Here is a 27,124-nt window from a genome sequence, read left to right as displayed (position 1 = left end):
GTTCCAGCAGCGTTATTCATAATAGCCAAAACCCGGAAACAATCCAAATGTCCATCAACTGACGGAGAAACCTGACGCGGTCTATCCATACGTAAGAAGAATGGAGTATTGATTCATGCTACCACATGGACAAACTTGGAAAGCACTAGAGTAAATGAAACAGGCCATCACAAAAATCGACATATTGCATGATTCCATTTATATGAACAATCCAGAAGAGGCAAATTCATAGAGACAGAAAGTAGATCAGGGTTGCCAGGGGCTGAGGTAGGGGGATGGAGAGTGAGTGCTAATGGGCCCAGAGTTTCTTTGTGAGGTAACAAAAATGTTCTAAACTCAGAGACTGGTAATGGTTGCATAGCTGTGTGAATATTCTAAAAACTACTGAATGGCACACTTTGAAAGGGTAAATTGTATGCTGTGTAGATCACACCTCAGGAAAACTGTTACTGAAAAACTGGCACAAAGCATACAACAAAATAACTTTAAAAGAATTCCAGGGCTTCCCTGGTGGTGCAGTGGTTGAGAGTCCGCCTGCCGATGCAGAGGACAAGGGTTCGTGGCCTGGTCCGGGAGGATCCCACATGCCGCAGAGCGGCTGGGCCCGTGAGCCATGGTCGCTGAGCCTGCGCGTCCAGAACCTGTGCTCCGCAACGGGAGAAGCCACAACAGTGAGAGGCCCACGTACCGCAAAAAAAAAAAAAAAAAAAAAAAAAAAGAATTCCAATGCTGTGTTAAAGGATGCAGTAAAAACAAACATCTCACTACTGAGGAGCTCATACTAAATGATAGGAATAAATGGGATGAACTGTAATAGAATTTACCTGAACCTGTTACAGCAATTTCATTGTTTTTTGTGGGTTTTTTTGCACCACATGCTCAAGTTTGAATGAGTAAAACAGTAATTCAAAGCTACTCCCGGCTGTGGCTCGTGGTCTGTTATTCCCCACATACTTTGCTGTGTGTTCTGTGTCACTACAGCCAGCCTCCAGGCTGCAGCACGGTCACTATCACACACTATCTCCACCACAACTCTCCGGGGAGGCCTCTCACGCAGCCTCCAAGCAGGGACCCGGGGCAGAGTGAGCCTGCCGTCAGTGATGCCAGGACGACGGGCGTTACTAGGACTGTCCCAGCACCGAGGGTCAGCCACCGCCCCGCTCCTAGCTCACAAAGACTTCCATCTGAAACAAAGCCTGGGGGCTTCCCCGGCGGCGCAGTGGTTAAGAATCTGCCCACCAATGCAGAAGACACGGGTTCAAGCCCTGGTCCGGGAAGATCCCAAATGCCTCAGAGCAACTAAGCCCATGCGCCACAAGTACTGAGCCTGCACTCTAGAGCCCGAGAGCCACAACTACTGAGCCTGCGCTCTAGTGCCTGAGAGCCACAACTACTGAGCCTGCGCTCTAGTGCCTGAGAGCCACAACTACTGAAGCCCGTGCACCTAGAGCCCGTGCTCCGCAACAAGAGAAGCCACCGCAATGAGAAGCCCATGCACTGCAACGAAGAGTAGTCCCCACTCACCGCAACTAGAGAAAAGCCCGCGCACAGCAATGAAGACCCAACGCAGCCAAAATTAATAATAATAAATTATTAAAAAAAATAAAAAATAAATAAAACACAGACTGGACTCAGGTGAAGGCTTTCAAATGTACTAAGTCGGCAGGGAGCCACCTTCACCAGGCACCACCCCCCAACCTGGGCTCCGGGCAGCAGGCAGGAAAGGAAGCAGACGGAGCCCCTGCTCGCACGGAGCTCAGCTTCTGAGAGAGAGTTTATCACAGAGAGGGAAAACCAGACCTCTTATAGCACAGAATTAGTGCTTCAGTTAAAATGAGAGTTAAAGCAGTTTATGTTTTAAAAGTTTTGAGACTCACTGGTATGAAGAAACTTTACTAGTTCTCTCCAGAATCCAGCTCCCGTGGAGATCGGCCCAGCTCACACTTCCCCGCAGGCCCATCTCGGCGTACAGCTCCTACAGGACAGAGTGAGGCCTCGCTGAGGCCTGCGTCCGTCCTCCCCAGCATTTCCAGGCCAGACACCCCTCAAGTTCACACACTGCTCTAAGCCCACGTGTGCAATCTGCCTGTCTTCACTGCCTACGTCGCGTGGAAATGCTATGACCAAGAAGGTTTTAAACTTGAAGCCATGAAAATCAAGTGGGGCAGTGACCATCCTACCCTGTATGGGCCAAACGCCACAGAGGGGCTTTTCTCTTCACAGAAATAAGAGTATCAGTTGCTTTTTAGGTAATTCTGGAGCTAAGTTAAAATCATTCTAACAAGTTTCATCTCAACATTAAAAATTAAGAATAGTGCCTCTTTTAAAACCCAGCTCCTGGGATTTCCCTGGCGGTCCACTGGCTGGGACTCCACACTCTCACTGTTGAGGGCACAGGTTTGATCCCCAGTCAGGGAACTAAGATCCCACAAGCAGCGTGCGGTGTGGCCAAAACAAAACGAAACGAAACGAAAAATCCAGCTCCTGAGTTTCACCCTCCGTTCTCACCCCCTCCTACACTTTTCCTCATCTTCTACTGGACACCACTTATCCTGATGCCGTCCCCTGCAAATGTACTCCTTTGGCTACACAGAAGTTTCTTGCATGCTCTGAAATTCTCCACTGTATTCAAGAGGTCTTTGGTCTGACACATACTATCGCTCACATATATTACAATACACTCAACGCCCTCATCTAGAATCAAGTAGTTTTTCCTTTTTAAAGTTAACTGTCTCCTCTCATACTTCCATTCTCAGTACAGCAACTTCTACTAAAATGATGGCTACTGATGGCTCCGCAGAACATCTGCTCGGCGGCATAGTAAGGCGTGCTCCTGGCTGTACTGTTTTTCTCGCCATCAGCTGAGGGCTGGGACACTTTCCCGGGTTTGCGTCTTAGTCCGTTCAGGCTGCTATCACAAAATATGACTGACTAGGGAGCTTACAAGCAACAAATTCACTTCCCACAGTCCTGGAGGCAGGGCGCCAGCATAGGCAGGTGAGGGCCCTCTTCCAGCTCAGAGATCTCCTGTGTCCTCAGGTGGCGGAGGGGCTAGCGAGCTCTCTGTGTCTCTCCGTAAGGCACTACCGCCACCCATGCCTTCACACGCCACCCATGCCTTTACACGCCTTCCAACAGCCCCGCTCCTAACACTGTCACCTTTACGGGGTCAGGAACGGGTTTGGAGGGACCACTCAGGCCACAGCAGGACAGCGTAGGGACAAAATCCACAGACGTGCTTACCGCTGTTGGGCCACACCCTGACACCCCGACCAAGATGGCTCTCCTTAAAGATCTTGGTGGCTAATGCCCACACCCAAAAGAACGAGCAGCAGATTAAACCCCAACAGGGTGAGAACAGTAATTATATTCCCAGTCACAAAAATCCAGCTCAATTTTAATAAAACGCCTGGCCAAGAAATAATTTAAACTAGTAGTGGTCATTTTACCCTGAGCTGTAAGCAAGAAGACGCCACTCAGCTGCACTTGATTTTAGCTTTAATGCACAGACCCTGCTCCCCTTCCCTGGCCTCAGAGTGGGGATGAAGCCTGCTTCCCACCCAGGAGAGTGTAGAGCAGGAAAGCCTGCCGCTCAGCCCCCCCCCCCCCCACCCCGTTCCCGCCGCTCGCCAACGTGGTGTAAGCAACAGAAAAGCCGTTTTCAATGTCACCTTTCTCTATCGGTTCTGGCACAAAGGTATTTTAGAAAAAATTTAAATGGATACACTTAAGAGCCCATTATTTCCAAAACGTGTATTCACCCCCTTTATGGGGAGGCAATGCCAAAACACATTTTTAATGCAACCATCACTCCCCTCATCCCAAGGGACATGGTGAAATCGACTTCAGGACAGGCCCTCATTCGTCGTCGTACTATTCCCGAGACTTCTGTGAAAACCCTAAATCCCTTTTGAGTTCCACAGTTACCATAAACAAACAATCATCAGGAGAGAACTTAAGCCCCAATTCCCAGTCATTTTAGGGGATTTCTTGCCTAATCATCCAAAGGAAGGAAAAAAGGACTCCAGTCACCACAGTAACGCAAGTCCACGTGTTGTCGGCCTGTCTCTACCAAGGATGCCAGATGCACTTCAGTTCCACAGGCCACCTTCAAACAAGCTCCTCAAAAAAGAGCCCACGCACACAGCCCCTACAGCACACATGCGTAACAACGTGGCGATGGAGCAGCAAGGGCCCGTGCAAGCACTTTATACTCCCATCTGGGCAAAGGCAGTGGTCCACTTGCCCGAGGAGCAGGGCGCTTATGGAAAGGCCAGTGTGAAAGCCGCCCTCCAGCATGAGGGACCCAGGACAGAGAGCTGTGAGCTGGAACCAACCACCCGCCGACATCAGTCCCCCAGGCATCGCTCATCAAGTCCGGGGAAGGAGCCCCACAGGTGGGATGAGGAGAGGGCCCCAGGCGCACCGCCGTCTCTGGGCTGGGACTCGGCAGGCGTTGCCCCAGTCCCTGCAGCTCAGACCAGGGGCAAAGCCTGACAGGAGCCAGAGTCGCAGAGCAGCCATCTCCACGAGCAATGCTGACCACAGGCTGCCAGCAGGGGTACCTTCAAATCATTTGCCTGACTCCACCTTCTCACCACTCAGGGCCCGCCCCACCCTGGTTCCTTTTCAACTTCTTCGCCACCATGCACAGTACTGGTTCCTCACCCACAGATAACGGACAGAGACGGCAGAGCCCAGCCACCCTACACGGCCTCCTCGCTACAGAGGAAAGGGCGGCAGCAGCACGAGTAAAGGAACACTCCTTGTGTGCCTTTGCTGGCTGCTGGCCCTCACCACGCCTGATGCCTGGGGCGAGGAGTGAGGCTCCCACAGCCCACTTTGCTGGAGGATCAGGGGCTGTGGTCCAGAGCCCTCCTGGGCCCTCCCTCTTCCCCTCCAGGGCACCCGCAGGCCAACACTGCTACTTGCCTGACAGACCAGGCTGCTAGCTCCTGGCCGCCCTCCCCACCTGACAATGGTGCAAGCTATGGCTGGGGGCAGCTCATCTACCAGCCAAGTCCTCCTGAGGCCCAGGCCATCTCCCATGGGCTCTGAAAACATTCTGAAATGTGGAAGAAGCAGTCTGCTTTGATTAAAATAAACACGACTCCCCAAGCCACACCATCCCAGGCCAAAATAATCCAGAGCTTTCCCTTGCTTCAACTATGTTCAAATAACATTTTCTGGAAATTTCCTAGGAAACAGCCCACTCTCTCAGTCATACTGCTGACCAGTTCACAATGTGCACAGCGTTATCCTGTTTATAATTCTGCTTTACCAATAACGGAAACAGTTCCTAACGCACCGCGTAGTGCAGACATCCTCTCACGCCTCCTTGTATCAAGGATGCACTCACTGGAAGTCACCCGCGCCGACAGCCGCAGAGACGACGTGACACGCCGTGCCCAGCCCCCCAGCACGCTCCAGCCCCAGCTGTGCCACTGAACACACTGCCCCGAGCACGACTTGAGACTGCGTGAGAGTCTGGGTGTGGCGGGGGACCCCTGTAGCTGCTTAAGTGACCCAGACTCGAAGACCAGAGTCTCAGAACGAAAATTAATACGTGTCTGAAGAACATTTTTCCTTGACAATTTTTTTTTTTCCTCTGATGAGCTTTAAAAAGGAAATAACAAGATACTGCATCCAGTTACATATTTCAGAGGTTACCCACTGGGTGCTCCCAAAAAACCTAAGAGTTGTGGTCAACACGCTCAGAGTACGTGAGCAAGAAACCACTGTCTTGGCATGGTTCGCTCTCAGGCCTCATGCATTCATGGGGAGATGGACTTTAAGGGGTAAGACAGCACTGGTTAGCTGAACATCACCACAGTATATCATAAAAGGTTATTACTCTACAAGAATTCCTTATCTCACAGTAAAGTAAAAAGTCAAATTGGTTTTCCAAATTTGGTTAAAGCAGGGGAGATAGAGTATCTAGTACTTGCAGAAATTTCTAGAAACTCCATGTCCCGCTCACATCAACTTTAAACAGTTCTTTTTTAACGGAAATTGCAGCACACACACCCCCCCCCTCCAAATCAAAGCTGGAAAAACATGAGTTCAGAGGACTATCTATGCTCACATCAAAGACTATGGCATTGGGGAAGGGCTCCGTAAAAATAAATTCCCCGGGGCTTTTGGGTGTTTTTAAAAAATTGATCACTCACTAGGGACTACACAGGGCAAAGAGAGTTGTTCTAGGTCATGCCAAGCGAGATCAACGAGAACTGCAATATTAAAATAAATCACCTACAGTAGTACAGTGTGAGGTAATGCACTGGGAGAAGAGCATCTGATTGATAAGAATGTGAGGCACACAGGACTTCACAGGCCCACACCCCTACAGAAACAGCTCAGACACATGCAACAGGACGCAGATGGACAGTCATGAAGTCCAGTCTCTAGGCCACCTCTGCTCCACTGCAAAAACACTCTGGTTCCAGGAACAATGTGCAAAATGGAAAGGTAAGCCTAGCTGCTTTCTAAAAATCATTTAACCTCTTTTATAAATACTTGAATACATGAATTGGTGCTTAGCATAAAGGAGAGGTGTGGAGGAGGTCAAAGGATTTTCGGAAGATTGTTCTCTTACAAAATTCTTATTCCACAGGTATCAGATGATTCTTTGTTTCTTGAGAGCCTTCTTCAGCAGACTCCCCCAGCGGTAAGTCCAGATCTTTCTCCACTGCCCAAACGCGAACACACAATTTCTCCTTTGGGAGAGGATTATGCTGAAAATTTAGTGTTGCATAAATACCGTTACCTTTTCTGGTGAAAAACTCCTTGGAATATTTCCCCAACATAGCGTATTTTCGAGGGACTTTCCCCAGCAGTTCAATGATCAATGCTATGTGATCTGCATTGGGAAACATTGCCAGCAAAACAGAAACACACGACAATTTAATCAGTACACTGCATGCAGACACTGCCATCGCCCGCGCAGACAGAAACAGAGCGCAGCGTCAACAGCCAGAGCACAGGCTCTGCCCGAGTGGCCAGATTCAAGGCACCGCAGAGGAGCTGATGCACAGGGTGACCGCAGGACGGGGCCAGGCAGGGGCTCCTTCTCAAGTCTGAAGTCAGCACAGGAATTCTGCTGGGTTGCTTTTGGAATTTAGGAGAAAGGCCTTTGTCACCATTAATGCTACAACCAGCAGCTGCTATTCCATTTCTGTCTGCATCGTGGCGCTTTTCAAAAAAAAGAGGTACTACCTCTGCGATTGAAGAATTCCCGAGAATATTTTCCAGACAGAGCAAAGTGCCTTGGGATACTGCCTAGCAGCTCTATGATGTGGGCTATGTGGTCTATGGAGGAGAGAAAAAAAAGGATACGGGAATGGGAGGGGCAAAGGGAAGGATGGGATAAAAGAAGAGGGGGAAAAAAATTGAAATTAGTAAAAAATCAGAGATAGAATCAAATCAACAATGTGTGCAGCACATCCACGCAGAGGCTTCTGGGACTGGCAGGCCTCAGGCCCCATCTGGAGCATTAACAGTGACTGATGCCAGCTCACCCCAGGCTACCCCAGCATCGCAAGCAAATAAGCATGGAGATGGTCAGGTCTGCAGATGGGAATTCAAGCCAGAGTTCCCTGGTTTTAAATTCAGCCCCCAACAGGACAGAGAAGTGGGCAGCAGATCAGTGGACAAAAGGTCCACGGAGAGGCTCCGGGTTCGTCCGGCCTGTCCTCTCCCGGCCAGCTGGGCTCAGGCCTGCGGGGGCGGGCTGAGGCCCGAGGGCTCTCCAGAGCGTCGCCGGTGCCAGGAGGCTCTGCCCAGTCACTGCAGCTGAGGGGGCTTCAAGCTCAAAGGGAGAGCATCTGAATTTGGTGCTTGAAAACCAAAACACAGCTCTATTTCGGTGCAAAAAGACAATATTCTCCAGAAGTTCAGGACTCTCAGGAAACCCGGACTGAGGTATTCAGCAGGCAGCAATACTCACCTTCGTCTCTGGAATAGTCTTCCCCAGAATGCGGTTCAAACAAATAATCTCCCGTTGCCAGCTCAAATGCCTAGGATACAACAGATGACATGCTAAGCGCTTCACGGAGATGGGCCCCAAGCCAGCAACTTTTTCTGGTACAAGAGACCTACATTTTATGAGGATCTGAATCAAACCAAAGAGCCTCCTGAAAGGGCTCAACACCAGGCTTTCTCTTCTTCCCAAAAGTTCAAAGAAGCTTCAGAAATATTCTTGCACCTCTGCTTCACTTTGCAGGAAGCAGCCGTGTGCAGGCGTGGCCGGAGCACTGCACTCTAATCTGAACGGCAGAACGAGGGCTCAGCCTAAGGTCCAGGTCTGTGTGACCCCGGAGCCCAGCTGCAACCCGCAGGCTAACCTGGCCCCGGACCACGGCTGCGGCTGCTCTCCTGAAGCAAAGACCTTCATGTCTTAGCAACTGGGGGCTCCTTTCAGCAACTCATCATCACTTTATTCACTTCTGACTCAACCAAAGGACATTCTAGAACCAAAGAAGCCCCTCTTGCTCTGTCCCCTGGGGCCAGGAGGAACCAGACCCCCGTGCAGCCCGCCCGAGGGCGGCCAGGAGAGCGGCTTCCAGCACCAGGGTGCTGGGGTCGGGAGGGGCACTGCTTTCCCATCGCTGCCACTGAGCCCACTTCCGTTGTTCATAAAATTATCTCAGGACTATGACCTTTAACTTGCTAACAATGCATAAAAATGACAACTGCTATCGCTCTGTTAATCAAATACCATGTTTTTTTGAAAACATGTTTTAAATGAGAATTTACAAGAAGTTTTAAAAAGAACAAGCTAAATCCCGTGTTTGGTTTTTCCCGTACTTACTTCTCCTGTGCGTTAGATCTCGCTGTTCTGGAGGCCCTCAGGGGCCGTCCTGTCAGGTCTGCAGATGCCTGTGGGTCAGTGGCCCGGGGCACCGCCCGCTCATCTCAAGGTACCACCCTCCCCACGGGCACCTCGATGAGACCGCCCCACAGCAGCCCACCCTCTCCACTTCTGTCCAGGATCACAGGGTGTGGGCGGGCACCTGCAGGGGAAGTCTCGTCTGCCTGGGGTGGGGCCCCTCTCACAAATCCAGGTTGGGCGCGCTTAGCCCAGGACCACATCTCTTCACCTTGTATTTTCCTTTTTTAAGAAAGGAGGGAGGTGGGATGCCAAGCCCGTTGCCAGCTACCCTGTGACGAACACTAGTTCACAACTCGGGATCCCTGCCCTGAGCCAGACCTGGGTCTGATGTGCCCAGTCTCAGCACAGAGTACGTCAGGCGGTCGTCTGGGTGCTGCAGGGCCTCCCCGCTCCACCCAACAAACAATAAAGATACTAGGGTCAATCCCAGATCAGGGTAAAACACCTCACATTTGGCCACAGGTCCTTGGGGAACAAGTGGATGACACACTGAATGGCCAGGAGCGTCTTTCTCATCCGGGACACAAGCCAAGAGAAAAGGGTGAAACCCTAATGGAGAAAGAAGACCCCAGAAGTCGCATGATCTAGCCGCAGGAGAGCGCCAGCTGCTCTTCACCGTCCTTGGGGCCTCCCTCACTCTTCTAATCAATGTTCAAAAACATTTCAATCTGGTTGTATGTACTTCTGACAGCCTAGCACTAAGATATGTCCACTGAGTGTTCTTTGAAAGATGACCATTTTGATTAGCACCCATGTATTTCCAAGGAAACACAGGTTGAAGAAGCCTATCAATGAAATGGTTTAAAAGAAGAAAGGAAGAGGCAAGATGAAGGCTCCCCCCGCCATGTTATCGGGTCCTGATTCTCTGAAGCATGATGAGATTTTTCTTAACAACTAGGACACAGACAGCAGGCAGGGTAAACACACACCACAACGAAAACATCAGTCTCTGTACTTTACAACTTGCTTTTATGCTGGCAACTATGAAACCATGAAAAATTATTGCCTTCAACTCAGTAAGTTACTCTCAATATAACCTCTATTATTATTGCTTATTTTTAATACTTGGGAACTCTGTACTCGGCCCAATCCCCTCAGAGGGCCCTCTTTCCCTTGGACCAGCCTCTGTCCTCAGGCTCTGGGGAGACCAGATACACCCCTTCCTGAAATGCCATCATCCCACGTCAAGTATCCCATTCTGAATAAAATAAGGTCACGTATGCCTTCTGTGATGTGACCACCGCCGAGAAGTTTGGTGAAATGGGTCAGACTGGCTTTTCTTGTCTCTACAGCGCTGACTGAGGCTCACCATGGAGCCCACGGGAAGACGCCTATTCAGGGACTCCGAAACACAAGTGCAGAGCGACCAGTGCCGGGGTCCACACGTAATTTTTAATCATGCACACTTACATCTGGAGGGCTCCAAAGCTCAAGAAAAGAGAAAGAGATTCAACACCTGACAAAGCCCAGCTGCTCTGCCTCACGGCGCTGCCCCTGCCCAGTGGTGAAAGCTCTCCTCCCTGCCCGCAGCACAGGCACTTACCAGTGATCACGGCTACCAGCCACCACTCTCAGCTCCACTAGCGTCTCTGTAAGATTTGATGCCCTTTATAACAAAGAACCCTGGGCTTTACCACCAAGAACAATCTGGAGCTTTACTACAGCTTGGTATTATGAATTTAATGTACTGTTACAGACTTAAACTTCAACAGCAGGGTGGGCTGGGCAAAGACGTCTCATCTGCACCAGGTTCTCTACGAAGAACAAGAGGCGACCTCTCAGCCGCGGCCTCCGGGGACGGGGGAGGGTGGGGATGCAGGCTTGCCCCGCTCCCAGAAAATCACCCTTAAACTGATTAACAAGAACTTCCTAAGCAGCCCTAGAAGTACTGAGGGACCTTACGCTCCACTTCTAGGGAGGCAAAGGAGATGGAGTGAGTGCTTTTCCGCAGGAGTCTGCTCTTGACGCTGACGCCACTGTTCATAGCAACTGCAGGGCTCAGCAGGACAGGAGACTGTGTGGAGGGACAGACCCTCACCTCACAGAAGGCCAGACAGAGAGCCCGGTATAAAACGGTACTGACAGCTCCGCCATTATCCGACTACATCTGTGATCTTGTCCTATTTTTCTGGTTATATCACCAAAATTCAACACCCCAAATTAGAAGCACAGGATTTCAGAGCTGAAAGAGCCTGCAGAGTGTAAATGAGGGCAGCCCCGACACAGCCCCTTCTGTGCTGCTGGGGAGGAGTAGGCCTGACCTCACCACACCCTGAGATCCAACAGCCCCGCAGCTCCCACTGCTGACGGCGCCCCCTTCTGCTGACCTGGCCGCTGCCTCCCACTGCTTCCAGCCCCCAGCCCCCCGACTCGCCCACAGGGAGCCTCACCCCTGTCCACACAGCAGGCCCTGCGTTCTAAGGAACCATGACACGTCCACCAATTCTCTCTCTCTCTCTCTTTTTTTTTTAATTTAAAAAGAGTTATTAGGGCTTCCCTGGTGGCGCAGTGGTTGAGAGTCCGCCTGCCGATGCAGGGGACGTGGGTTCGTGCCCCGGTCCGGGAGGATCCCACATGCCGTGGAGCGGCTGGGCCCGTGAGCCATGGCCACTGAGCCTGCACGTCCGGAGCCTATGCTCCGCAACGGGAGAGGCCACAGCAGTGAGAGGCCCAAGTACCGCAAAAAAAAAAAAAAGGAATTATTAAAAAGAAAAAAGACTAGAGTGGCTACCACCCCCCACACCCCCTGGCCTCTGGCCCATGATCTCCGACCCCTGCCCTCCTCCCACTCTGATAACCTCCCTCATTCAGAAGTCAGCCCCGCCCACCAGGGCCAGCCCAGCCATCTGGTCCACCAATTCTTTTAACCCTCCTTGTCCATACCTAGCAAGGCAAGGGCTCAGTTTTTGATACTTACTGAGAAACTTAATTTTAAACTTATTCTCTGGCATTACCCGTCAGAGCAACATGGGAACAGAAGGGCACACTGTTCTAGATCTGTTGGGCCATACTGGCTGCAAACTTGAAAAACACAGAACATCCACTATTTTCATGTTGTTTTAGCACGACTTGCTAACAGTGCTATACTTTAGCATCAGAGGACACACCCAAAAGAAGTGCTACATTAATCCTTGAATAACAGACAATACACTTATTCTGCATTGTTTTTTTAGTGAGAAGACAAGTACCAAGCTTTACACACATGCCATGCCCTTTCATTTAAATATCACAGGAGAATTTGGAGAAAAAATGAGGAAAGCATGAAACACCACGTGAAGCAAGAGACACATGCATCCCCTCTTCCAACAAAGGACTACAGAGCTCAGCCCACTAAGAGGAAGGTGACAAGCCGACCAGGAAACAGGACCAAGAGAGAAACTGAAACTGGCTTATGGACGAGGAACCATTCATGCTTATCGGCTCACAGGTAAGGAGTAGGTGAGAAGAGGCACTGGTGGGGCTGAGGAGAGTTTAGACACAACCAGACTTTTGATGCACACAAGTGGCAGTGAAAATGGCTACATCGTACTGGAGAAACAAGAGGCATCCCGAGGCCCTGAGGAAAACCATCGCTGAGCTGCCTAAGGAAGGGAACAGACTCGGTCAAACGGTACAGGCGGCTGCTGGTGCCTCAGACGTGGCTGGACACAGCCTAGAGCAGTAAGCCAGAGCAGTCTCTAGACTCCGCTTAACAGGAGAGAGGTTGGACCCTGGTATGTGGGGAAATCCTCTCTCTCCAGCAAGGAGACAAGGTCTGTCAGAGCCGCTCAGACGACCTTCCCCTAAATCGCAGCCGTCTCATCTTCCTCCACGGCCTGAGTGAGGGGACCGCGCGCAATCTGCAAGCTTCCAGGAGCCACAGGAGCTCCCTGAAGTCACTGTCACCACAGCGGGGCTCTCATTCTCGGGGCCGCGGGCTGCAGAGGGCCTCGCGAGGTCGTCTCTCACAAGACCAAACCAAAACACACACCAGGACATGCCAGAGAAGGTCTCTTAAGATACCCAAGGCAGCCACCTTCCCCTCACCCACCCCTCAGTGGACAACCCTCACCATCAGAAAGCTTCGACCAAAGGCCCTGGTGGAGCTGCCCCATCATGGGAACTAAAAGGATGAGCCTTTACACAGAGGAAAATGGCAAAGGCCGTTCTTACCATACACGCCGTACTCCAAATGTCAGCAGGGGTACTGTAACCTGCTCCTATTAAAACCTCTATGGATCTATACTGACGCGTCTGGATGTCTTCTGTGAAGTGTTTATGCTGGAAGGGAACAGACTGCATTACCGTGGAGGAACACAGACATTAAACGAGAGAAAAAGCATCTTCTCATACATGATCACAACCGAAATGTTTTAGAAAGAAAACTGTACTTACCACCCAACAAGCGTTTCCCAGGTCGGCAATTTTAACTCTAATTTTATCTGCATTCCGTGGGTCCAGGGGATTCACCAACAGGTCGGCTGCCCGGGTTTTTGCTGGCATGAGCAAACAGCAGGACAGTTAGTGCCTGGGATAAGGGGTTTGCGCGTGTGCACACAATACTTGCTGGGCACAGTGTCCTTTTCTAGAAAAGCGGTGGGTGATCATTTAGGTCTGGAATCCTGTAAGTTGAACTCAACAGAATTTAAATTCTTGGTCTCCATCTCTGGAAAATACTTCACAAGAGAGCAAACTGCCCAGAGACCCCATGGACACTGCTTTGCCCCTCCTCTTTTCTCCCCATCCTTCACCGAGCAGGTCATCCCTGCTTGGTTCCTGTATCTTTTACCTGCTCCTCATTGGGCCACGCCAGTTCCCTAACGGACCACGTCTAGCTCAGAGGTGCATTATTACTTAACGTGAGGGTAGAGAGAACGCTCCCCAGGGGGTGCCCATCCCTTCCTAAGTGGCCCACAGCCCTCACCTCTCCCTCTGCCTGGGCCGAGCACAAAGACCTCAAGAGTTAGATGATGGCCGATTAACAAATACAGATTAAGGGCAGGGACCAGTCAATTCTGGTTTAGCTGTGGACACGTAACACTGCAGAACAGAGGTCTCCTGAGACGGCCCGGGCCCTCTGAGGTCCCTCACAGACTTGTCAAATACCCAAGCCACTCTCAACCCCCAGGAACCCTGAGGAATTCTCAACAGTAGGCACGGGGCCGGGATTCTCAGGGCTGCGGGGCCAGAGAAGCTTTTCAGATAAGCACAGACCAGGCCTGCAAGAAAGCACAGTTAACCAGGGGGCAGTGACAAAGAAGCATAATGTGGTGAGGCCCAGACAGAAAATGCTGAAGTGACTCAGCAGCTCCATCAAACCTCAAACTGACCGGCAAGCTGGGATTTCCGGTAAAGATGAGATGTAACCATGGCTTTTCACTCATTTCAGAAGTAATTCTGAAATGGTACTCACAGACAAAACAGAAAAGCCCGCTCAGTGCAGAATATTAAACACCCTTGAGCTCACTCGAAGGTGGAGACTGCTGGAATGACTGTCCCTCCTTTGGGTAGGCCCGTGCTGTGGGGCTCGGCACCCCAGGTGGGCGGCAAGGCCAGGCTGCATGCACCGTGAGCAGGGCAGGGAGTAGGCGACGCACCCAGGACCCAGGGCGCCCACAGAGCTCCCCAGGAGGGGCCAGAAAATGCAAGAGAACTCTGGCAACGTTTTAACCCTCAAGACCTGTTCCTCAGACTTATGGACCAACCCAAGCCAGCCAGGCCCACACGTTCCCTCCTTGCTATCTGCCCCACACCACGTCCCTCTTTAAGAAGGCACTGACCAAAGTGAGGCCTCACCAAAGGCCAGGTACGAGCCGAGGAGAAGAAACACAGGAAATGAGAAATGATGAGAAGGACGGCAGCACAAAGACACACACGAAGAGGCAAGGTGTTCACACCGAGCAGGGAGTGGCTGCAAAACCGAGTTCTAGAAGAAACATAAAAATGCCGGCCCAACAGACGGATGGCCAGCACCGGAAATGGCTCAGATGAATCCCTCATGTCATTTAGTAAGGAAGACTCGGTGGGCAAGAAAATGGAATGTGAGGTTTGCAGAACTGGATTCAAATCTGTTTCTACGTCTGTAAGTTACAAGACTCTGGCAAATGACTTAAACTCTGAGGCTCAGTTCCCAGTAAAGGAGGAAGAGGAAGGGACCACCCCTCCTCCGCCAAAAAATACAAATGAAAAAAAGACCAAACACAGGAGAGCTACGACAGCGCCTGGCTGGCCAGATCCAGAGGCTCCCTCCTGCCTGCCACCAGCCAGACCACCCTCTGAGGCCAGGGCTTCTAAACGGCCAGTGAGGGACCAGCCGAAGCCCCCGCGGCACAGAGAGGATGGGAGGCCAAACCGTGGCTTCCAGCACTGCAAACCACTGAGATCAAAGGCCTGGCAAGAGAAGAGGATGAAGCGGCAGGTTCTGACTGAGTGAGCTGCCGTCAAGGGTGCTTGTGTGGAAAGAGGGGATCTGAAACCGCCACCCTCCTCCAGTCGTTGTTCTAAAGACATCACACACGAGTCACTTCAGCTAGAGGAAAAACACCTTAAAAACACAACATCACACACCTCCAGTACAGATCCTCCTCGACTTACGATGGGGGTTATGTCCCAAAAAACCCATCTCAAGTTGAAAATATCATAAGTTCAAAATGCATTTAATTACACATCACCTACCACACGTCATAGCTGAGCCTAGTAACTTCAACATCACTCAGGACACTTATGTTAGCCCACAGTTGGGCAAAAAAACAACGAACACAAAGCCTACTTCATAATAAACTGTGTTGAATATCTCATGTAATTTACTGCATCCTGTACTGAAAGTGAAAGACAGAAGGGCTGTCTGGGCACAGAGTGGTGGTACCTGTGCCAGCTGTCCACTCGTGTGATCGCGTGGCTGCCCAGCATCACAAGGTGGGATCGTGCAGTGTATCGCTAGCCCGGGAAAAGATCACAATTCAAGATGTGAAGCACAGCTTCTACAGAGTGCGTTTCGCTTCCACACCATCGTACAATCGAACCATGGTTAATTCAGGGGCCACCTGTATAGTTTCTTTGTATTTAATATCCCTCACTTACGAGCACTAGACCAAGTCTCTGGTGACATGCTGTTATTCTCCTAGCTTGTGTCTGTGCGTGGTTACCAGGCGCACGATGCATTCCAGATGATACTAGGGAATTTACCTCAAAATTTTAACTGTGTTAAGAACGCAAAGGACGTAAAAGAGAATCCGCTTGCACTTCTTTTCCCAGCGTGCTAGTTTCCTGCTCTAGGTAATCTGTAAAAGGTTACCTGAGTACAACACTCAAAAAGGCCCGTTTAAACACAGGGACAGCCACACTTGCTGTGCAGTCGTACGAGTTTTGCTATGCCCAGAAATCAGATCACCTCCCGTGATTCAGGCACTATCATGCAACTATCACAGCTCTTCCCTGCTCTCTGCTTCTACCAAGGAGGGAATGAAAAGTGGGAAGAGAGAGGCGGGAAGACTTCACTTCAGGAAGGGCTGGAGTCCTGAAGTCATTCTGATAACCTGGTCTCTGGGTGACACTGTACTCACTCCATCTGAGGTGATCCTAGGAACCAGGAAAATGGCAGCCGGTGGGGCCTCAGTGATGAAGCAGCCCCACACTGACACTTTTATGTTTAAAACATCCTTACAAGGAAGGCATGAGTACCCTCTTTATACGCAGGAGATTCAGTACCAGCCCAAAGAAAGAGCAGAACTAGGAGACTTAATGCCCAAACCTGACCTAGTTGTTCACAAATAGGTACTGTGAGTATTTACTGAGTGCCCTCTATGTGCCAGACGTTGCCCTGGCACTGGGAAGAGAATCAACAAGACATACAAGGTTCCGCCACCGCATCCCAAATTAGGAAACTCACGCACTTGCTGGGAATACGGGTGATAAATAAAATGGATGAGTCACACATCATGTCAAGCAGCTCTACATGCTAAGAAGAAAAACACAGCCGAGGAAGGAGACGGCTACTGATGAGGGTGTTTGGCCACGGGCGGGTGTGCAGACGGCGTCTCTTCTGAGAAAGTGACCTTTGAGGAGAGGCCTGAACAAAGGGAGGCACAGAGGAGAGAAGCTCTGGGCAGAGAGGACAGCAAGTGGAAAGCGCCAAGAGGCAGAAACAAGCTTGCAACCTTGAGAAAGCTCAGAAAGAAGACAGTGTGGGAGGGGCAGAATGAGCAGGGGACATAGAGGCGGGTGGGGAACGATATCAGAAAGAGCGCGGCCGGGACGGACAGTACAGGGCTGTAAGCTTTGGACAATGACGCCTCTGCGGGTTATGCTACACGGTGGGGGGGTGGAATGTGCTTTCAAAAGCTCTCTCAGGGGGCTTCCCTGGTGGCGCAGTGGTTGAGAGTCCGCCTGCCAATGCGGGGGACACGGGTTCGTGCCCCGGTCCGGGAGGATCCCACATGCTGCGGAGCGGCTGGGCCCGTGAGCCATGGCCACTGAGCCTGCGCGTCCAGAGCCTGTGCTCCACAACGGGAGAGGCCGCAACAGTGAGAGGCCCGCGTACCGCTAAAAAAAAAAAAAAAAAAAAAAAAAAAAAGGCTCTCTCGGGACTGTTCCTTGGGGAACAGACTAGGAGCAACAGTGGAGTGAGAAGAGTGTGGAGTCATGTTCCAGCAGCCTAGCCAAGCACCGCCACTGACATGGTCACTACTAGGCGAGGGGGAAAGGATTCAACATACACCTTGCATGTACCACCCTGCTCCCAGGCCTTTGTGCTTCAGATGTGCTGAGCCCAGATACGTGCTACGGCTCCAGCAGTAATAACCCAAGAGGAACCCTCCTCTTCTCAACCTTCAATGGCTACAAAACTACTCCAGGGAGAAGTTCACATCCTTAGCCTGGCATGTAAGTTCTTTCTCAATCTTCTCATTGTGGCCCCAGCTTTTCCTCTACTATTTCCTAACGTATCCATTCTGCTATAACGACAAGGATCTACACAAACTCAGGGAAGGATGTTTCTCTCGCCTCATGTTCTCGTAGTATGTGGTGGCCAACTTCCAGTCTCTAGACCATACCCCTTCCATGTAGGAAACAAAACACCTCCCCTGCGGGAGGCTGTCCACGGTTATCCAAAGACCAGGCTGCAAACCCAAGCCGAGGGCCTCCAAATAAATGACTGGATCAACGAAAAGGTCAGCTTGGTAAGAGACTAGATCAATGAAAAAAACAGACCTCCTATTTCTCCCTGATGCAATATTCACGCAACAGCCAGGGTGCTGGGGACAGAATGTGTTTTGGACAAAGTAAAATTCCGACTGTGAATGGGCAAAGGTGGGAGAACGGGAAGAACGGAAGAATATAGTCAGGTATCACTGATTTGTTGGTTCATTATTCAATAAATGCTTATCTTAGCACTGAGTCAGATGCTGAGGATACAAAGACGGAAATACACAGCACTCTCAAAGCATTTACATCCTAGTGAAGAGGAAGACAGTGGAAACGAACAACTAACACACAGTGAAGAAAAGTGTGACCAGCAGGAAAAGAGGGGAACAAGAACTGGGATCTGCCAGGGAACACAGTGAGGACCCAACAGAAGAAAAGAGGTGTGCCCAAACACACAGGAGGAAGCACTCCAAGCAGGAGGGAAGGCGTCAGCAAAGGCACAGAAGCATGAGCAAGCATGCCACGTTCACACAGACACTTGTTATTATGTCTCAAAAATAAATGGGGAAGAGACTCCGCTACACTTGAGATTACTAAACCTTTTCACTGTTTACTCCACCAGTAAGAGATGTTTGAACACTCATTTCAATATGTGCATGTTTATGAACTTCACATATTACTGTTCCTATATATTATGTACATTATAAAAAACATTTAAAAAATATCAATAGCAAAAATTACTTGGAGACATGGCCGACTCCAGCCTGGGGCAGGGAAAGTATGAACCTGGGCACATGGTTCTAGAAGAGCAAGGGGGCACCTGAGGAATAACGGGGTTCTGTCAAAAGGACTTAAGAGCCAACCTGAGGCGGCTCACACAGACCAAATGTGGGATAATCCTGGCATTCAAAAAAAAGCTGTAAACGATAACACACAATTCGATGTGTTAATTAAAGAGAAAAAAAAAAATCCATGAGCCCACGATATGAAGGAATGCGTGAGAGACTGCAGGAAGGGTGGTGTCTCTAGCAAGAGCGTGAAAGCCTCCCTCCTTTCCCATCCACCATGCCCTACACACCCCTTCCATCTGGATGTTCCTGACTTACATCCTTGTTTGATAAACTGATTGTCTAGCAAGTACACTGTTTTCCTGAGTTCCGTGCGCTGCTCTAACAAATTAATCCAGCCCCAGGGCAGCGTCACAGGAACCTCTGATTTACAGCCGATTGTTCAGAAGCACAGGTGACAACATGGACTTGGGATGGATGTGGGGGGAGTGCAGGGGGAGACCGACACAGTCTTGTGAGACTGAGCCCTTAACCCTAGGATCTGACACTCTCTCCAAGTAGTGTCAGACCTCACTTCAATTGCAAGACACCGAGCTGTTGCCGGAGAACTGTTTAGGTGGGGAGACACCCCTACACACATGCGCTCGGTAACCAAAAGTGTCAGCAGTAATATGGGAGCAGAATGACAGTAAAGGAGACACAGAGGTGGCTTTTTCCTCAGATGAGGCTACATTCCTCGTGAAGGCATTTCATTAAGCACCTTCAAACCCTTTGGTCAGGGTAAAGGTAAACAGGAGCAGAATGTGTCTGTCCAGTTAAAAATTATATATATCCTTAGGATGACTAGCTGTGGCCAATGAGTAACAGAGAAGGCTTTGCAGGTCTCTCAGCTACTGGAATCAAAGGGGCTGCAGAACATCTTGAGCTATTTGCAGGGCCGGCTCATCAACTGACTCACCATGTGTTAACATTCTTGCCAGCAGAGGGAGCAGAGGAGGTTTCTGAGCTCTTCCACTGTGGGCCAGAATGGAGACCAACTGTGTGTGACACCCAGGGTTTGCCTACTGAAGTCCCCTAGCATGCCACAGGCGGAGATCTGTCATGTGGCACTCACCCTCAAAATCAGGTTTTGATATATATACATCATCATCACATTTAAACCCACACCGCTTCCTTTAAAATGTCAAAAGAAGAGTCTTATAATCAAGAACAGCTATCAAAATAAAGTAGGACACTTCCTCCTCACTACAAATAAAGAGCAGGCACATTATTCCTTGAATAGAAACGAAACAAAACAAAAAACCAAAAACTAAATATAACACTGTCAGGTGGAAGTACAAACTGTGAATTAAACTACACACGCTAAAAAGCTACAGGGGTGAGATGCTAGGTTTGGAAGGTTTCTGCAAATGTATGATCACTAGCTAAAGACAGGAAGAAGGGAAAAAACTCAGAAATGGGACCTGATATGCAAAGAGAAAGAGAGAGCCTAGTGGCACAGAATATATTTAAAATTACAAGGAAAAAAACTCAGAAATGGGACCTGATATGCAAAGAGAAAGAGAGAGCCTAGTGGCACAGAATACATTTAAAATTACATTAACTTATTCATGAGTACAGAAGTAATAAAATGAAAACGGTTAACGCATACATACACGGCTTTACCATCTCCAGCCAATTCCCTTCACAGCATGTGTCAAGGGTATGACACTTGGACCACTGAAAGCAGACACCTGATGGGAAGGGACACTTACTTTTTGGCAAATCCCCAGTGCTGGAGGCTGAAACCGTCCTGCTTCTGTCATGGGATGGACTGCTTTCCTCATGCTCGGTAAGCGGGGATCCCTCAGAAAGTGCAGAGCCACAAGCCACAGGTTCTAAGGGCCCAGAGAACAACGATGTGGAAAACTCTGGAAACTGGGACTCAGGAATTTTATGTCGTCCATTTGGCAATTCACCATTGAATTGTTCGTAGGAGCTGCTATATGTGTAATCGCTTTCTGCATTTGGCTCATCGAGGTTATATTCCTCGGGATTCGGGCAATCTTCCTCATCATCGTCTTCATCGTCCAGCTGCTGTTCCAGTAAGAATGGGCCATTCTCAATATGGCCATTGGTTTTGGGTGATTCCATCCAAGTAGGGTCTACATTCGCGAGTTCCTGCTCAACATCGTCTTCGTCTTTCTCGGTGTTTTCTTTCTCAGTGTCTTCTTTCTCTTCCTGGTCCTCAGCTTCGCCTTAAAAAGTTGAAGGGTAAGAATGAGAACTTGTCTCTCTCCGTAACACAGTGCAGTAGGCACTCATCTCCTCCAACAAGAGACAAATTCGAATGTGCTAATTTCATGTGCTACAGAGCAGACACCTCTTGGCTCTCAGGGTAAAATCTTTAGGTACTCTAAATCTTATCTTTCATTTATTAAATAACTGGCCTACTCTTATTAGAAAAAGTTAGCTCTTTGGGAAAATGGGCATAAATGGAGCCGTACTTCCATTTCTACCCTCTCCTCTATAATCTTCAGAAAAAGTCTGAGGGTACACTACCGTTAAGTAAAAGCTTAATTACAAAATGAAGGACAATCGTTAGCATGATAAAGACATGGTGTTTCTCAGACATTTGACATTAAAAAAAAAAAACTATTTTGAAATATTAACATACTTCTGGCACACATTTTACAAAGCAAGTACCAAACAACTCCCCACGCTCTCCAACAAGGCCTTGGAGAGAAACCACCCTCCTGTCTGAAGCATCAGCGCAGCACCAAGTCACCCTGCGTGGTGACCGGGCGGGTCCCTACTGTGGGAGCTCCTGGGCTCCTATGCAGCCCTGTCTCCAGATTCCACTGACCATTGTTATTCGCAGTCTCACCCTCGGCTGCCTCCTCTAATCCTGCTGTTTTTAGTTTCACCTCTGGGTGGTATTCATCATCTTGCTCATTGGAAGGTACAGCTGATGTGACGTTTTCTTCTATTATTTTCCTTTCAGCTTCTCGCTCCAATTCTTCTATTTCCTGCAGGCGCTTTTCCAATAACTCAGCCTGCCTTTTCTGCTTCTTTTTCAGTTTTTTCTTTTTGTTTTTAGATATTTTTCCTATCTACAACATGTTAAGAAAATACCACAGGTCAGTTTGCTTCTTTTTAAAGCACCATGCAACAGCGTAAGTGCTGGCAGCATGGCAAATACCAACACAGGCTGTTTTTCTCAGGTCGCATTCAATTAAAATCATATGCCCAGACATGAGATCCACATCACGGTTAGGGTTACAGCAAAACCAGAAAAAAAGAAACCAGTGCTAATATCACGTAACGGGACTACTACCAGGTCTTGGCCTTAGAGGAATATAGCTTAAATGCAGCAAGTCTTTCCCCTTTAAACTCTAAGAAAGAACTAAATATGCTGAGATAGATACTCTTGCCTTTAAACAAGAAGCACCTCTTGCAAGTTTTATGTGCTGCTGCCTGTCTATAAAGTAACAATGTCCCCTTCTCCTTAACTGTCTTACTCAACTGCCTGCCAAATCAGGTGTATTTCATTCACTGTTGGTCAACAGCACTGTCTGTGTTTGGGTCTCACACACTGAGCCGTTATCAACAGCCAGGACTGCAGGAACTGTAAAAAATGAGCACATGAAGTAAAGGGAAAAAAGAAAAAGCCATGGTTTCAGTCTGCCTCCAATCATGGCAAGCTGACTTGGAAAGTACTGGCAACCAGAGCCTCCAGTCTTTCACAGAGTCAATAATCAAAACAAGCTGCTCAAACCACAGCAGAACTCAGCAGGCCAGGTGGAATAATTCTTACATCTCCCTCTCCTACTCAGACTTCCATTCCAAACTGAGGGCTGCTGGCAGCACTCTGAAGTTCTGCACATTTCCTTCCAAAAGCTTTTGGTTCATAAAGATCTTTTAAAACTTGTAGATGACCCATTAACTCAAGACATACATATATATATATATATTCTATGCTCGACTGGAACCAAGCCAGGTTTAGCTCCGCTGGGGTAGGATTTAATTCCAAACAGCTTGTTTCATTTGCTCACACTCAGCATTCTGACAGGACCACAAAGATAATACTCTTTCATATTTAACTACTACCTGGAAGTAAAAAAATCACAACAGCAGCTTCAGAAAAACAGGTAACTTAGAGGCAGATCAGAAATAATATAAAGTGTTTTGGGAACAATCACTCTTAAAACCCTATCTCTATAACCTCCCATTTTACCAGACCCAGCCAAGAGCACTCCAGAAAGTGCATGAAGAAAACAAAGACAGCATTTGGGACAGCTCTAATTATCCCCCAACTCCAAAAATCACTTCCCCTTATCAAAACATTGTCTTACATAATCAAGGATACCCAGCATTTATAAACATGACTGTCTTTTATATTAAAATACATTACAACATCTGTGATTGAGAAAGGAACAAAAAAATGCACAACCAATTCCCCCGAACAATCCTTAATGAAAAATTGTTGCAGAAAGAAACAAAAACTAATGTTACAATTCGAAAAGTTCAATAATGAATAGTCACTTTTGACATGGAGGTGAATATAAGTATATGTGTAGGTACTTACAGGTTTTTGCTGTGGAGCAGTACTCACTAGAACAAAACAAAATAAAATGAACATTTAGAGCGAAATAGATACTTATCTTTATGTAGGTAATCTGAACTGTAAAATGAAATAACTACTGTCTTTTAATGGCTATGCAACTTCAACAACTGTTAAATATTAAAACTTCTGAATCAGAGAGACCTAAAGTTTATCCAACTCAAACAAATGATTGGCTCTTAAAAGGCAAAGCCATAGTGGTTCATATGGAGTCATTTCTCTTACTTATCTAAAATTAAATACGCATTCATTTCAAAAACAGACAATCCCAAAGCACTGACTGATAAGAAAATGGAGAAGAGTCATCCAACCAAATTTGTTTAAAGACAATGAAATGAACAATTCACTTACACAACTATGTTTGAAAACTATTTCACAAGTTTATACAACTAAAGTTAAGTCCAATACTGCAGCAAATATTCTAGAAATCACATGAACAGACGTGGCCAGTGTCAGAAGCTTGATAGACTATGGTTCCGTGATCTAAAAAACACCCTGATGTTAGAAAACGAGATTCAGAAGTGGTGCATGTCCCAAGAGCCCCAGGCAGACAGAGGGCTTTTGCCCTGCAGTCCTCGTGCCTGCCTGACAACACACTAGGGCAGACAGCATGTGAAGAGAGGGTGAAAGCACCGTCCACACTTCACTGCCACCACGACACTGCGAAAACCAGAAATTAAACTACATACACCAATACTCAAGTCAGCTGGTCTTCTCCCACCCTGAAGTCTTTTGAAACTAATTCTAAATCCACCAGCTAGACTCAGATTGATGTAGCTGTGCTCACTGGAGTCAAGGAAGCACTCTGACGACTGAACTTCGGCTACATGAGACCTCTTGCTATAAGAGACAGTCCTCTGCAGAGAAGTGGGCAACACAGGACAGTGTTCCAAGGAGATGAAGCAGCAGGTAAGAATTCAATGACCTTTTAAGGGAGGACAAAGTAATTCTAACATTAAAGTATAACTTAACTGGGGCATCTTCCTGCTTAAGAAAAAGGTCTAGCGGCTTCCAGTCATCAGGCTCTTACAAAAGCCCCTAATACATACACATCTGACTCAACTGCCCCCAGTGTACAACCTGGCAGGCTCTCAATGCCCCGCACAGACTGAAACAAAGCTGGCTCAGCCCTCACCTGCAGACCCCGAAGGAGGAGGAGCGCCCGCTTTCTGCCACTCGGTGGCCTCGGCTGCCATCCTTCTCACATATGCATCGTCCACGCACATCAAGATGTTTTCCGGCTTTATGTCAGTATGAATGATCTTGCACTTACTGTGTAGATAATCTAACCCCTGAAGGACCTGATCACGTGAAATCAAGAGAGGAGATGACTTATTAATACCTTTATTATTTAACATTTGTTTGTAAAATAGTTAAAATCATTACAAGGTACAAAATACAATGGATACAAAGGGTCTTAGTAAAAATCTTCCTCCCACCCCGGCCCCCAGAGGATCCCAGCTCTTTCCCAGAAGCAAGCAATGTGTATCATCCTGGAGATAATTTATGCTCATGGAAGCAAACGCATCTATACATATACTCTTTTAAATAACAACTTCAGTAAGGTATAATTTACATGTCACACAATTCACCCTTTTAAAGGTACCATTCAATGGTTTCTAGATGTACAGCCCTCACCACTATCTAATTTAGAACATTTTCATCACACAAAGAAGAAAACACTGTACACCCATTAGCTGTCACTCCCCCTCTCCTCCCAACTCCTCCAGCCCTAGGCAACCGCTAATCTACTTTGCTGGGTCTGGACATTTTATATAAGTGGAATGATACAGAGTGGTCTTCTGTAACTGGCACAGTACTTTCAAGGTTCATCCAAGGGTAGCATGTATCAATACCGCATTTCTTTAAATGCCAAATAATATTCCATTGAAAATACCACATTTCATTCACTTGATGAATATCTGAGTTGTTTCCATTTTATGGCTATTATAAATAATATTGCTATGAACATTCATGTACAAGTTTTGTGTGGACATATGTTTTTTATTTTTCTTGGGTATATGCCTCGGAGTGCAGTCGTTGGGTCATGCGGTAGCTCTACATTTAGCTTTTCAATGAGCTGCCGAACTGTTTTATACTATGGCTGCACCATGTTACACCCCAGTCAGCAGCGTGCGAGGATTCCGATTTTTTCATCATGGCCAATACTTGTCTTTTTCTTTTAGTCCCCCTACTGGGTGTGCAGTGTGTATCTCATTGATCTGCATCCCCATAATGGCTAATGATGTGTGTACATTTTTAATACTGCAGGAAAGGAGGATTAAATAGCCCTGGTATCCAGGCAACACTATAGCACTGAACTAAAAGAAAATGCTACGCCAAGACACTCATGTACTTGTTATATATATCATTTACATATCATATATATCACAAAAATTACAGAGTATGGTGACCTAAATGCACGGCCAAAGTTTTTCTGGAATTATTTCCATTAGAGGGGAATTGTTGCAATTCTTTCCATAAGGAAAAAAATATTTAAAAAATACAGTTCATGTTCCCATACACCAGAAACTCTACAAGCTCAATAAACATTAACATTTGATAAACATCCTCATTCAAACATTTTAAGTCATTTAGGGGCCTTGACAACACTAGACAAGGAAGTGAGAAAAAGACAAGCAGAAGATATATAATATCAATCAGCTCTGACAAGTTCTCAGCAAAAAACCCAATGCTCCTGTCTACCTTGAGTTCCTGGCTAAACAATCTTAACAGACGACAAAACATAGTAAGTCAAGGGAAAGAGGTTTCAGAAGAAAATGAAAGGGAGACCTATCTCTTAAACAAGATGAAAATCCCCACACATATCTAAAAAAACTTTTCCTTGGAAATACTTTTACATGACTTCACTGACTGAACAACTGTAACAGACCATACACCCTTCTAGATGTTTGACACATAGCAATAGAAGTTCCCTGTCTCCATTGGGCCTTGACTTTTTACCTTAAAATTAATATTGAATGTTTTAGATAATACTTCGATTAGAATATATTTAAATTATGTTTAAAATGTCAAAGAACCAATAGGAAGAAAGAGATCATTATATATTTCCATAGAGAATAAGGTTATAATCCTGAAGGGAACACAATCCAACGAGCCTGTATGTTATTCACTGGCATTCACGTATCTTCTCTCAACAAACTGAAATATCATGTGGAGTTTTTATATCTGAATAACAAGAGAAATTATGAGAAGTACAAGAAATTAATGGACAGGTACACTGATGACTTCCAGCCTGTGGGAGTAAAAGGAATTAAGAGTTTTTAGAAACTTTAAACTGTTTTAAATTATTCCAACTGAAACTTCATTTCAATCATCAAATATTAACTCAAAGTTAAAATGTCAGCATCTTTCCAAAAATATCTTTTCACCACCACCCACGCACAAGTTGCTCCTAACTTTCCACCTTAGTTCTTTCATAGTTCTTAGGTTGTTTTACTGTGTGAGAAGCTACTCAGATAAGAGTTAACCTGATCCAGTATCCAAAGGTGTTAAATGAATTCCAAGGACAATGAGGCACTTGAGAGGAGCAAAGTGTCTTCAGTAAGAATTTAAGGTTCCAGATTTTTAATACTGGCTGTTGCACTCAACTGGGTTAACCTTCCTCAAGAAGCACAGCTTGTGTCTGACAATGAACATAAGGAACAGACTATCACCGGGATAAATTAAGTCAATTAAGATAACACAAATCTTAAAGGAAAC

The 27,124-nt window shown here is 47.6% G+C and overlaps 1 protein-coding gene across 10 annotated transcripts in view; it reads right to left on the bottom strand.

The window, feature by feature from the left end:
* SRPK2 (SRSF protein kinase 2) overlaps positions 1-27,124 on the bottom strand; it is a gene marked incomplete at its 5' end in the record, with an annotated part of 223,919 nt that overhangs the window by 6,779 nt on the left and 190,016 nt on the right. For 5 of the 10 annotated variants that reach the window (XM_079932073.1, XM_079932065.1, XM_079932070.1 and 2 more), the window contains 9 exons: positions 6,767-6,859; positions 7,216-7,308; positions 7,946-8,015; positions 13,043-13,150; positions 13,265-13,365; positions 20,553-21,035; positions 21,644-21,890; positions 23,366-23,391; positions 24,537-24,702. In XM_079932073.1, the coding sequence (XP_079788199.1) occupies positions 6,767-6,859; positions 7,216-7,308; positions 7,946-8,015; positions 13,043-13,150; positions 13,265-13,365; positions 20,553-21,035; positions 21,644-21,890; positions 23,366-23,391; positions 24,537-24,702 (1,387 nt within the window). The remainder of the gene's footprint in view (positions 1-6,766; positions 6,860-7,215; positions 7,309-7,945; positions 8,016-13,042; positions 13,151-13,264; positions 13,366-20,552; positions 21,036-21,643; positions 21,891-23,365; positions 23,392-24,536; positions 24,703-27,124) is intronic. The other 5 variants (XM_079932074.1, XM_079932071.1, XM_079932072.1 and 2 more) reach the window with 3 other exon arrangements.

This window comes from Stenella coeruleoalba (assembly GCF_951394435.1).
Source record: "Stenella coeruleoalba genome assembly, chromosome: 9".
Taxonomy (NCBI): Eukaryota; Metazoa; Chordata; class Mammalia; order Artiodactyla; family Delphinidae; genus Stenella; species Stenella coeruleoalba.
The sequence above is the reverse complement of the archived record's forward strand: the minus strand, read 5'-3'. Positions and strand labels throughout refer to the sequence as shown.